Genomic DNA, 13,099 nt, shown 5'->3' with positions numbered 1-13,099 from the left:
AAACAAGTTCTAAATTCCTCCTCCTCCATGTGGCCCAATTTTAAACACATTGAACCTCACATGGGGATCATCACTTTAAATGGAGGATACCCAAAATCTTTTCTTCCTTTCTTTACCTTACATGTTTACTTAAAGATTTTATAGTAACTGATAAGTCATCAGATTGCTTTGCGAGATTGTTGACCTGAAAGGGATTTTGAATCTGTTTGTGACTGTGATTTAGTACTTTTACCAAGGAAGCAGTTCTTTATAAATCTTATATACCAAATGCTTACATTACCAACTTGCACATCAGTGATTCTGGGCAGGTTCAAACAACATGTTCTTTATTCATGGAAAGTGGCAAAAAAATTGTTTTCTAGCACATCTGATACTGGTAAAAGAATCTGGTCAGTCTGTGGTGGAAGTCACATCTGGGAGTGAGGTTGTTTTTGTTTCTCTACAGGACAGGTGTTTTATAAGCACTTACAGACCACAGTACTTACTATATAACTGCATTTTAGCTTTGTCATGTGTAGAAACTGTTAGTTATAATAATGTTAAAATTGTAAATCTCCCACTCCTTCCTTACTTATCATAGTGCTTTTGGCTGCACTCTTTGTGAGCTTACTTATGTAACTGCTTACTCTTAGTTTATCTCCCTGTTTTACTCTGGGTCTCCACTTGACTGGTTTGAAAATCCAAATTCAAAGTAGACTTTGTTTGTAGTTCAAACTTTCTTATGGGGAAATGCAGGTATGAGTCCTAATGGTGCGTTCACATACAACGCAAAGCGAGCGTTTCACGCGGTGCGATTACATGCAAAGATGCAAATAGATGCGAATTTGCACCTGGCGGTGCGAATGACGCGACTCGAACACGCGAAATCTCTTCATTTGCGTATTCACGCGAGTTGACATTTTTCAACTTGAGCGAGAAATTTGCATGATGCCTTGTTGCAAAAGCCTATCAGCATTGAGGTTGTCCAGATGTCACTGACGTACTGACGTAGTAGCAGAAGAAATCTGGAAAAATTGATTAAAAAATGTTTGTAGCGGTGTGTGGGCACCCGGAATTGTATGACACAACATCATACATGTACAGAGATCAGACGAAAAAAGACATCGCTTGGAGGGAAGTGAGCGAGGACGTTGGACTACCTGGTAAGTTCTGAAAATATGCGTCGTAGAAGCCCCTCCTCCTGTCCTTTTCCGGAAGAGAAGGGGGAATACTCGTGGGTTCGCGTTGAGTTTAAACACAAATTTATAATCCAGCGGTCAAGCTAAATTTTCTTCGCATTGTATGTAAACGTTATATGTTAAGTAATTTCCTCAAGTCAGAGAGCCTTTGTCAGTTGGTTTTTGTGCATGAAGGCACTTAAGCTTGTGAGCAGGGTCAGTCCCTCACACTATGATTCATCATCTGTCTGTCTGGATTTTATCAACCAGACTCCCTGTCAGAACGCCCTGTGTTTTGTCCCCTCACTGGGAAATGTCAAACAGATATGTCTCTATGGTGTCAGAGTATTTACAGTCAACAGAAACCACTTCACGTGCTGTCAGTCATGACCCATGAACTGTTACGATTGTTGTGATTTAAGACAATGTTTATTAATTAGTCTTGAGTAGCATTTTATAAACTGGAGATCTGGCAAACTATGCTGTAAATGAAAAAGATTCAATTAAAACATTAAAACATTTAAGTTGTACCTCAATTTCAAGGAAAATTCTTGGTTCAGTTCAAGTTTACCCTCTGGGTTCGACGGACGCGCCGGCGCATCCTGCTGGATATTTTTGTCATTACAGCGGAAACAACTTAAAATACTCTGTCATTTTGGGGCATACAGATAAGTGTAAGACTTCATTAGAGACTATAAAGGGTCTACTTTTATTTGTGTACACTCACAATAACTACAAAACCTTGTGCTTTTGTAAAATAAAGAAAATAAAAAGGGTGAGCTTTCAGCAGTCTCCGTGTTCACGAGCATATTTCTGAAACACGTCACAAAAATTAACTGAAACTCTGCGAATACTTATCACACAAACATGAAACATATGTCTAAAGAAAGCAAAAAATTTCTACTTTTAAATAAAGCAATTCAAATTTAAAACAAATATTCTCCTGCAATGTAAATGAATGTAACATTTTCCTCAGAAGAAGAGCAGGACTCTGATGAACGTTTGTATTTTGAAGAGAGACTTGATCCAGTCGAGGATACAATTTTGGACGATTAAGTAATTTTAGTTTTCTTTAGTTGACATGCTATTTTATATAAACATGCACATATTTTACTAGTGGGATTGTTTCCAGACTTGCCAGCCAGGATTCAGAGTATTGACATTTGAAATATGTCCTAATAAGCAAGTTTTAGTTACATTTAAATGCTGTTTTTGCTAAAGCAGGTATTTAAATCGTATGCTGTATGAAATAAATATGATATGTAATATGATATAAAATTATATGAATGTTTAGAATATATTTTATCTAGTGTTTATGCTGCCTCATTATCATTAACAAAGCTTGTGCTTGCAAATATGTGTTCAGGCTAAATTAGTAAAATGCACTTTAAATATGCCCATATTAGAAAATCAGCATATTATAATGATTTCTGAAGGATCATGTGACACTGCAGTAATGATGCTGAAAATTCAGCTTTGATCACAAATTGCATTTTACATTATATTCAAATAGAAAACTGTTCTTTTAAATTGTAAAAAGAGTTCAGAATATCAACATTGTTTCTGTACTTTGGATCAAATAAATGCAGTCTTGGTGAGCAGAAGAGACTTCTTCTAAAACTTTTAAACGGTAGTGTAGGTATAAAATTAAGTAAAGTCTTTATGTAAAGAAAATGTATAGTCAGATTATTTCTTTTAACTTAAAACTTGATTTTGATCATTAAGTCTCCTCACATTCATTCTCTTTCTGTCACATTCATTGATAGGCCCAGGGGAGTGGTCTTTTGTCTCCTCAGGTGTGAATTACCTCAATATTCATGATAGTTCACGCCTGCTCGCATATGACATTTCTAACACTAAAAGTGTCTTTAAAAAGTTTAATTACTATATTGTTTTGTATGAATGAGTGATCAGGATGGTTTTCAAATAATTTTGTTGCAAAAACTCTAGGCTACAAGATCCAGTTCTCAAAAGTCTTGTGGACAAATGATTAGTATGTGTTATATGGCCTTATAATGACTTAAAAATTTTGTTTTTTCAAAAACCATGCATAAATGTTATTTTCTCAAAAATACAAACATGTACACACATGTTGCTCATATATTATTATAGCCCAGTTTGTGCTGAATACAGTGTTATCAGACTTTAGCCATGTCAAGGCATGTCAAAACTTCTCCCGGGCCCAAAACACCCTCAAACCCCAGAGGGTTAAACTCAATCGACAGCATTTGTGGCATTATGTTGCTTACCACAAAAAAAAAATTTAATCGTCCCTTCTTTTCTTTAAAAAAAAAAAAAAAAAAAAAGAGCAAAAATCAGTGAGGAACATATAATGTAAGTAAATAGGGCCAATCCTTAAACTTTAAAATACTTAGTTTCATTACAAGTACAGCCACTAGACATAAACAATACTGTAAGCGTGTTAAGATGATTTTAGAGTGATAAAATGTAGTGGTCGACCGATATATCGTAGAGGCCGATAAATTGGTCATTTTTCTGAAATTTGTAATTACCGCATCAGCCAATAAATTTCCCGTTTGGCCGGTTTGTTTCTTGAGGGTGCTGAAAATCGCAAACAGTTGTGGTTTGTTTTGTTGTTACGTGCCATCGTGTTACTACAATACAATACAGAAGACTGGTGTCCAACACAGTCTCTTTAAAAAGTCTGCATATCAGAGCTGATGCAGACATGTTTGAGCTCATAATGTTAAAGTGCTTGTCTGGTTCACTCTACCTCTCTCTACTCAACAGTTCCCTGTAACTTTAACTGTCTTGTCTAATGATAAATAGGCATATATTTGTGTACAAAATAGATTCTTGTCTTCCTGTTTCCTCCAGCGTCTTCACAAGGTCCTTTGCTGTTGTTCTTGGATTGATTTGCACTTTTTGTACCAAACTACATTCATCTCTAGGAGACAGAACGCGTCTCCTTCCTGAGCGGTGTGATGGCTGCATGGTCCCATGGTGTATATACTTGCGTACTATTGTTTGTACAGATTAACCTGGTACGTTCAGGCATTTGGAAATTGCTCCCAAGGATGAAATAGATTTGTGGAGGTCCTCAATAATTTTCCAAGCTAAACTTCTGACCTACTGGAATTGTGATATAGTCAATTAAACAATCAAAACAAGTGAAACAATCTGTCTGTAAACTGGAAAAATTACTCATGTCATGCACAAAGTTGATGTCCTAAACGAGTTGTAATGACTTCAACCTAAGTATATGTAAACTTCTGACTTCAACTATCTACCATTTAAAATACAATATTATTTTATTTTATTTTTTTTTTTTCAGATTATTTTTTACAATTTATTTTGCAATTCTATGTTTATGATATTTACTGTATTTAATTGTATTATGTATCGGTAATAAAATAACATATCGGTCGACCACTAATAAAATCGCTTACTAACTTTTACCATGTTGTTAAATCCAATTTTGATCCAATAGATTTTTATAATTATCTTTACATTTATAATTGTCTTTTGTTCTTAAGTTGTATGCTAGTAATTTTCACCTGGTGCTGCATACTGATACTTGCGTGATGGCAAATGGAGCCGTTGGAGACGGTAAATGTTTGGATTTTGGGAGGTGGTGATATAGAGGATTTTTTATTACTTTGTTATTTGTATTGCTTTTTAGTTTCGTGTAAAGAGCGATTTGAATTTAGAAATGTCTTTTGTTTAAGTTTTTCGTGTTTCAGTAAATTACTAAAATTGTTAGAGCAAAATCAATAAAGCAAAAATATTTACCGACCTTGGGGATTGACCATATAATCGGATATTGATATTTTAAATGGGATTATCATTAAAATGTTTTTTTACATACCGTCAAGCCCAAAAGGAATGTTACATTTTAAGTAATTTTATTGAGACCGTCACAAACACGTGTATTCAAATCTATATTGCAACATGTTACCTATTACTATTTGCATATTTGTTTGTTTATGATTAATCCTTGGGGAATATAAACATTTTATTTTATTAAAAAACTTTTGTTTTTGAAAATAGTACATTATTTGTTTGTGGTATGGCTCTTTCAAAAAAATGCATCAACCAAAAATTAAAAAAATGTACTTCTTTGTGAAAAAAGTTTCCCGACCCCTAAACTAGCACAATCCAACACATGCCTGATTTATCTGATTTACTGCTCTGCAAAAAGAGCTTCACTGCTTGTTTTCTCCATACCTCACATACATGCACAACATCAGGTGTTGGAGCTGTGAGGGAGAATGGGGTATTCCCCTCATTTCTCTCTTGCTAGATAGGACTACATCTCACTCAGCATCACTCAGTATGTTTACATGCACAGTTTTAATCATGCTAAACCAGGTTTTTGGGTAGTTCAGCTACATTATTTTTCTGTCTGTCTAAGTATACATGACATGATGCATAATAGAATATTTGAGGAAAGGACGTCAGCTGAGAAAGTGACAGATGTTTTCCAGTTTTTGCATCGTATTAGTGTGCAAAACCAAATGAAAAAAGTCTGCTATTTAGCTTCTCAACATCAAGACTCATATAATCAATGCAACATGGAAAATGTTACAGATTTGTACAACATCTGCAACAATATGAATTCTGTCTCCTCATCCATCCAAAATGTAAGCTCAAAGCATTTGCCTTTGTGTTGTGTTTACCTGGTTCGTTAAATACACAAGCGCATCACTTTTGACTTTCAGAGCATGCACACAATCCTGAGGCCAATTGTGGTCTAATTAAATGTGTATAGTTGCAGGGCGAAGCCAAGCTGCAATTGCATTATCTAGGTCTGTTAGTCGCACTTCACAAAAAACGGTGTGTAATTATTGTTTTAGTTTGGCCTAAATCAAACTTTTAAAATGTAAAGTTCACATGCACTGTCCACATTTTTGTTTTTCTCCCCTAACGTTTTACACTTCTTGTTTTTAGTCACAGATGAAGACACTGTCAAGAGATACTATGCCAAGTTTGAGGAGAAGTTCTTCCAAACATGTGAGAAGGAGCTGGCCAAAATCAACACTTTCTATTCAGGTAACCAAGTGTAAATATTAGACTTGATGTAAACCTCACCGTTTCTGTCTGCTCTCTTTTTGTTTCCTTTTTTATGTCATTATTATACAGTATACCATCACAGGGAGATTTATTTGAACTAAAACAGACATTAGAGCACTTTGCAACACTGCCAAAGACCAGACTGGGGTTAAACTAAGACTGCAATTATTTTATCATACCCCAATAAATAACAACCTGCTTTCTCTGTTTCACTTATTTCATCAGTCCGTCTATCCTTCCATCCAATTGACTTTATGTATTAACAATGTTTCCCTCATTTCACAACACAGAGAAGCTCGCAGAAGCTCAACGGCGTTTTGCCACGCTACAGAATGAGCTGCAGTCATCTTTGGACGCTCAGCGGGAGAGCAGTCGAGCCGCGGACCTGCGTCGCCGGCGCACCGTGTTCCACCTGTCGCAGCAGGAGCGCTGCAAACATCGCAATATCAAAGACCTGCAGCTGGCCTTCAGCGAGTTCTACCTCAGCCTCATCCTGCTGCAGAACTACCAGGTCTGAAATCACAGTGCTCAACTGTTTGATGATGAAAGTGTTAGAACAAACATTCTAGACATTTTCAGCCCAGTTTTTTTCCACAAAATAAGGAAAATTCCAGGTTTAATATTTTTCATATTTTGCTCATAAGATAACACACTCAATCAGTTGTAACTTTTACTATAAATCAGATTTTACTACCTTATAAAAACTCATATTGGTCTTTCAGCTGTGCTTTGACTTAGCTCTGTATTATTTTTCAGAATCTAAACTTCACAGGTTTCCGTAAGATTTTAAAGAAACATGACAAGATCTTTGAGACGGTGCGAGGGGCAGACTGGCGTGTTGCCCATGTGGAAGTGGCTCCTTTTTACACCTGTAAAAAAATCACTCAGCTAATCTCTGAAACCGAGGTACCATTCACACATTTTTCATAAAGGCTTAAGTATACTTTGGTGAGACCCGGACGTACACTACGCTTGATGCAAATTTCATCATCAGAAGAGTGCTCGAGCACTAAATGCATGCACCTGGAATTATTTTCACTAATTACTGTGTCCACAAGTTGGCAACACTCACAGCTGAGTCTTTGCTTTTAGAAGAAATGCTAGAAGATGTAATCCCCTCTAAACATAAGGAGATGAAGATAGACACAACAACAGTGGATGTGCGCCTATGTAAGGAGGTCAGGAGATAAATGCATTTGTATATCTAGAGTCTGAAGTAATATAAAGACATCTTTATGGGGCTAAACTCCTAAAGAGAAATAGTCCAGTATCTCATAGCAGTCATAGCATGCCAACCGCATGTATATGCGCGCACAGTCAAATAGAGTATACTTTGAAAGGCTAGCGTTCGACTGTATGCTAACGCCACCTTTCCTTTAAACGGATTTGTGTCCAACTGATCAGACTCATTTTATGATTAGTTTACTTAATTTAACAGCATGTTTTCGAACCCCTAGACCCTCGTTACCACAGAGCTGGAAGGGGGAGACAGACAGAAGGCCATGAAGAGGCTGCGAGTGCCCCCACTGGGTGCAGCACAGGTAGGACGTCATGTGGCCTTCGCAAGGACTTTTATTTTTCTGTTAAACTGAGAAAACCTCATTAAAATGACGTGAACATCCCAACCATCTTTGTTCTATGTCTTAGCCTGCACCATCATGGACCACTTTCAGAGTTGGACTGTACTGTGGTGTCTTCGTTGCTTTAACAGTCACTGTAATCATCACAGGTAAACAGCCTCTGATCTCTCAGCATATGCTTGTAGTTACTTTACCAGGTTTGATATTTCTCTCAGAGGACTCAAGATTTTAAGAATAACATGAGTTTAGTGAAAGAATAGTTCCCTTTAGTGCAAGTCCCGTCTTACGGTTCAGCAATGGGATTCTCGCTCGAACCTTCAGATCCTGCTGGAATGTTGGATCTGACTGTTCGAGATCGAAGCATAGCGATGAAGAACAGCTCTGCTGAGCTTATAAGGCAGAGGCTGGATCGTGATTGGATGAGATGCCTGATTTGAATAAAAAGATGATGTAATGCTTACAACGAATCCTCAGCTTGAACTATCGCATAGGCTACCATTTCCACTATCTCTAAAGTTATGAGTACCTGAAAGTTGTATCAGAGGCATTCAAAAGAATATAAATTAATTTGTAAACTTGCGCAACGATTAACAGTTTTGTCATTTTAACAAATACAAGATGTTTTTGTTTATATGCAGGTGTGGTAAAGCTCATTATGGGAGAAGAGAAGAATGTGTGGCCCCTGGTCAGAATTTATCGGGGTGGTTTCCTTCTCATAGAGTTCCTTTTCTTGTTGGGCATCAACACGTATGGCTGGAGGCAGGCTGGTGTGAACCACGTCTTAATATTTGAGCTCAACCCCCGCAATAACCTGTCTCACCAACATCTCTTTGAGGTAACTAGATAGCTGTGTTTGAAGTCCTGTAAAATAATGTAAATTATTTGTTTATCTTTTTAATCCTAAAAAAAAGGTCATTTTAAACCACCTGGTTTGTTGTAGCTGTTTTATTAAATTAAGATATGATGGTAACAATGTTATAAAATTAGTTTATGATATTTCATTTGTTTATTATGCTCATTATGATTAGGTTTATATTTATTTTGCACTTAAATAATGTTGGTAGGGCTGTCATGATTGGGAAATTTGATGGACGATTAATTGTCAAACAAATAATTGCGATTATGATGATTAATTATCATTTTAGGGCTTTCACGATTATTTGTTACATAAATTGTCATATTCCTTGAGGTCTATGTGTGCTTCACGCAATCTTTCTGACTGGAGCTGCTCTGGTTGACTGAATGACAAACAAATGCTGTTCATGGCATTAATATATTTGCAAAAATTCCTGTATTTGTCCATTTAAAATGAGATTGGAATCTGAAGTGCACAATAATCGGGATTATCTCAAATAACCACAATCAGACAATCATTTAATAATCATGACAGTCCTAAATGTTGGTTTAGATTTAAGAGGTGGATAAATACAGTTTTAAGCATTGTTGCACTTTTTGAAAGCACATTTTTCTGCTTGTATCAATGCATAAATTGTAGTTTTTGTAAGAAAGTCAACTTTAGCAGTGCTAAATCTCTATCAAATAGGAACTCTTAACCACCATTTTTTTAATTTGTAACTTAAGAAATAAGTTACGAAAATGTTGTATTCCCATTAAAAACTTCATTAGAAATTGTTTATCTTTTTTCTTAAGATTGTTCTTAAGAAAAAAACGTAAGCAGAATTAAAAAAATTCTTACAAATCATCACAGTTGTCTTAAATCCCAAAATGTCAAATGTTTAATAAATTTATTGGGTTGTTTCAAATGTAATGCGTTCTCTCATGTTGAGTTGGAAGACACAATAGGCTGTTTATTTAGATTATTTTTTTTCTTACCAAAACACGTTTTTGACTTTTGTTATTTTCAGCTTTCAAACCATGTAAATGTTGTCACAAAATTCAACAATAAATGTTGTTTTAAAGCTTCTTAATACATTTTTGTGAATCTGGCCCCAGATTTACAGTACTATGCAAATGTTTTAGGAACAGTACATTTTGCATAGTGAGGATATCTTCAAAAATATTGACATAAATAGTTTTCATTTATCACTTAATGTCATACAAAGTCCAGTAAACATAAAAAAATATATATATTTGGTGTGACAACCTTTGCCTTCAAAACATCACCAATTCTCATATGGTATACCTGGACACAGTTCTTCTTGGTTGTTGGCAGATAGGATGTTCCAAGCTTCTTTGAGAATTCTCAATTGCTTCCGTCTCTTTATGTAATCTAATTTTATGTAACTGACACAATGTTCAGTGGGGGGCTTTGTGGGGGCCATAACATCTGTTGCAGGGCTCCCTGTTCTTCTATTCTAATCCTTTCTATTTGCAAAAGTAATATTTGGGAGTCTTAACATTTATATTTCCTATTAACACTAAGGCTGAAGATATAAATAACCATCTTAAGACAAATGCTTTTTTGAAATATCTTGAGTGCCTAAGACTTTTGCACAATGCTGTATGTATTTCTTTCTCTCTCTGTGCAGATTGCTGGTTTTCTTGGAGTCCTTTGGTGCGTCAGTATTCTGTCTTGCCTCTTCGCTAAGGACATAAAGATCCCTATACAAGCAAACCCTCTAGCGCTCTATGGATTCTTCTTCTTTTTCCTCATCAATCCTTTCAAAACCTGCTATTACAAATCTCGCTTCTGGCTCCTCAAATTACTGGTAAGGGCCAGCAGAGTCCTTCTTGATAACAATATGAAAAACAGCATTTGTGTCATACGTTGATTTTAAAGCATATACTTTCCAAATTAGCAGTCTGTTAAGTAGTGGATTCAGTTGTTAATTACCTCTCTTCCCCTGCTTCATCATCCATTTTTCATTCGTAGTTTCGAGTGGTCACAGCTCCATTTCACAGAGTGGGATTTGCAGATTTCTGGCTGGCTGACCAGCTCAACTCTCTAGTGGTAGTTCTGATGGACCTGGAGTACATGATCTGCTTCTACAGTATGGAGCTGAACTGGCCACAGTCATATGGGAAGCTAGAGATTAAAGAGGGTGAGACTCAAAGTCATCTATCACTTATGTGTCCAAAAGCACATTAAAAGAATGTTGTAGGAAGTCCACGGCCCAAAATATTACTGAGGGTTTAAAAGCAGAAATGCATGTGTTTTGTTGTTCTTTTCCTTATCAGGTGGAGGGATTTGTCACACGTATTCATACGGTGTACGAGCTGTAATCCAGTGCTTGCCTGCCTGGTTCCGATTTGTGCAGTGCTTGAGACGGTACCGGGACACAAAGCGTGCCTTCCCTCACCTAGTCAATGCTGGCAAATACTCTACTACTTTTTTCGTGGTCATCTTTTCTGCACTCTATAACACACATAAAAGTAAGCGAACGAGGTGTTACATTCTTAACCTGAACGTCAGGTGTTTTGGCTAATGTTCTAAATTCTTTATTTACCCAACATGAGGTTTTTTGTTTCCACTCAAAACAAGTGTAAAATACACTGCCTTGGGGTAAACTTTAGTTTGATACTGAATTTGTCTTTCCTAAATAAAAACCAGTAGTTGCAATGTAGCACACACAGAATCAACACTGAGTCACTGTGCGGTGTAAAGGTGACTATCAATGATATGCAAAGAAGTCAAGACCAATCACAATCTAGTATTTAGAAAAGAAAGTGGACCACACATAGAACCTTGAGGAACACTGTGTGTGTTAAATATGCAGTCCTGAATTCTTTTATGTCAGCTAAGTCTGATTCAAACCTTTATTGCCTCCCTGTTATCATTAGATCTTCAGGAAGAACCAGTCTTCTTTTACCTGCTCATTGCCTGTATGATCATTAACTCTTGCTACACCTTATTATGGGACCTGAAGATGGACTGGGGTCTGTTTGACCGTAACGCAGGGGAAAACACCCTCCTCAGAGAGGAGATTGTATATCCACAGAAAGTAAGAAAGCACACACAGATGGTTACTGTCAAGGAATTTTTTGATTTTTTTTTTTATGTTTCATATTTAATTATTTGTGTAGTAAACATCACATCCTTGGTGATTAAACTGTGGATCGTAGTGTTGATTTGCTTGTGTACTGTCTTTGAACAGGCTTACTACTACTCTGCCATAGTAGAGGATATCATTTTGCGCTTTGCTTGGACCATTCCTCTTTCTCTTGGGGTTGTGACTGCATATCCAAACATCTCTGATATATTGGCCACTGTACTCGCACCGCTGGAGGTCTTCAGGCAAGTATACCAGCAAATATGTGCACACATATTCTCCTGACTAATCAGCACACTCTCATACAAAAACTTTGTCTTTGTTCAAACATTGCTGAAATAAAATGAAAAATAAATTTCTAAATTTGCTGGACATGGCCATATCTAGTCGCCAGAGGTTGCCGTCGCTCATGTCGCCGGAATTCGCCAACGCTCATTGAAAATTAATGAGATCTAGTAATTTTGTCTCATCATTTACTCACCCTCTGGCCACTCCATGTGTGTATTACTTTCTTTCTTCTGCAGAACACAAACAAAGATTTGTAGAAGAATATCTCAGCTTTGTAGGTCCATAAAGGCAATTGAATGGTGATCAGAACTTTTTAGCTCCAAAAATCACATAAAGGAAACATGGAAGTAATCCATAAGACTAGTAATTTTTTACTCTAATGTATGCTTTCACACTAGCACTTTTGGTGCACACCCCAATGAACACCCCTGTGGTCACATATAATAATACACACACACAAATGTTTTATATATATATATATATATATATATAAGCATACATAATTTAACTAGACTTCTCTCTCCCATCCCCTTCCCGAGGGTCCCCCAAAAACATGAAATAATTAGCCCATTTCCTGACAAACAAATCCCCAAACCCCAGTCTTCTACTTGCCACCTCCTCGAAAGCTGCCACCCTTCCTATCTCCGCACACCACTCCGGAAATGATGGCGCTCTGACTGACTTCCAACCCCTTAAAATTATTTGTCTGCCAATCATGATACTGGTCAGAACCAATTTATTTTGTATGTTTATCCCCCAAATGTATGACCGCCCTATTGCCCAAAATACAGAGTCTGGGGCATAATACAATTTTAGTGCCCAAAACATCACACAAACAACTCTGAACCTTCAACCAAAATTCTTGGATCTTAACACACACACCCCAAAAGACACCTTATCTTGACTTGCATAAGGCGAACCCTTGCATCTCTAGATGCAGACTTGACATTTCTTTGAATCCTAGCCCACACTCCCTCCTCCAATACCAAATTAAAATCTTTCTTTCCATAATTTCTTGAGAGAAGTTGAAGCTGCATCCCCCAGACTCTGAATTAGCAGGGAGTAATACACTGATGCTTCATGACCTTTT

The 13,099-nt window shown here is 36.7% G+C and overlaps 1 protein-coding gene across 1 annotated transcript in view; it reads left to right on the top strand.

Annotated features, from left to right (window-relative positions):
* LOC127644704 (xenotropic and polytropic retrovirus receptor 1 homolog) overlaps nt 1–13,099 on the top strand; it is a 33,716-nt gene that overhangs the window by 12,225 nt on the left and 8,392 nt on the right. The window contains exons 3-13 of the mRNA XM_052128028.1: nt 6,069–6,170; nt 6,482–6,702; nt 6,948–7,097; nt 7,649–7,732; nt 7,839–7,920; nt 8,410–8,606; nt 10,261–10,440; nt 10,605–10,773; nt 10,910–11,104; nt 11,513–11,673; nt 11,827–11,966. Coding sequence (XP_051983988.1) covers nt 6,069–6,170; nt 6,482–6,702; nt 6,948–7,097; nt 7,649–7,732; nt 7,839–7,920; nt 8,410–8,606; nt 10,261–10,440; nt 10,605–10,773; nt 10,910–11,104; nt 11,513–11,673; nt 11,827–11,966 — 1,681 coding nt within the window. The remainder of the gene's footprint in view (nt 1–6,068; nt 6,171–6,481; nt 6,703–6,947; nt 7,098–7,648; nt 7,733–7,838; nt 7,921–8,409; nt 8,607–10,260; nt 10,441–10,604; nt 10,774–10,909; nt 11,105–11,512; nt 11,674–11,826; nt 11,967–13,099) is intronic.

Source organism: Xyrauchen texanus, chromosome 6, assembly GCF_025860055.1.
Source record: "Xyrauchen texanus isolate HMW12.3.18 chromosome 6, RBS_HiC_50CHRs, whole genome shotgun sequence".
Classification (NCBI taxonomy): domain Eukaryota; kingdom Metazoa; phylum Chordata; class Actinopteri; order Cypriniformes; family Catostomidae; genus Xyrauchen; species Xyrauchen texanus.
Note: the sequence above shows the minus strand (reverse complement) of the source record. Positions and strands in the feature narration are given on the sequence as shown.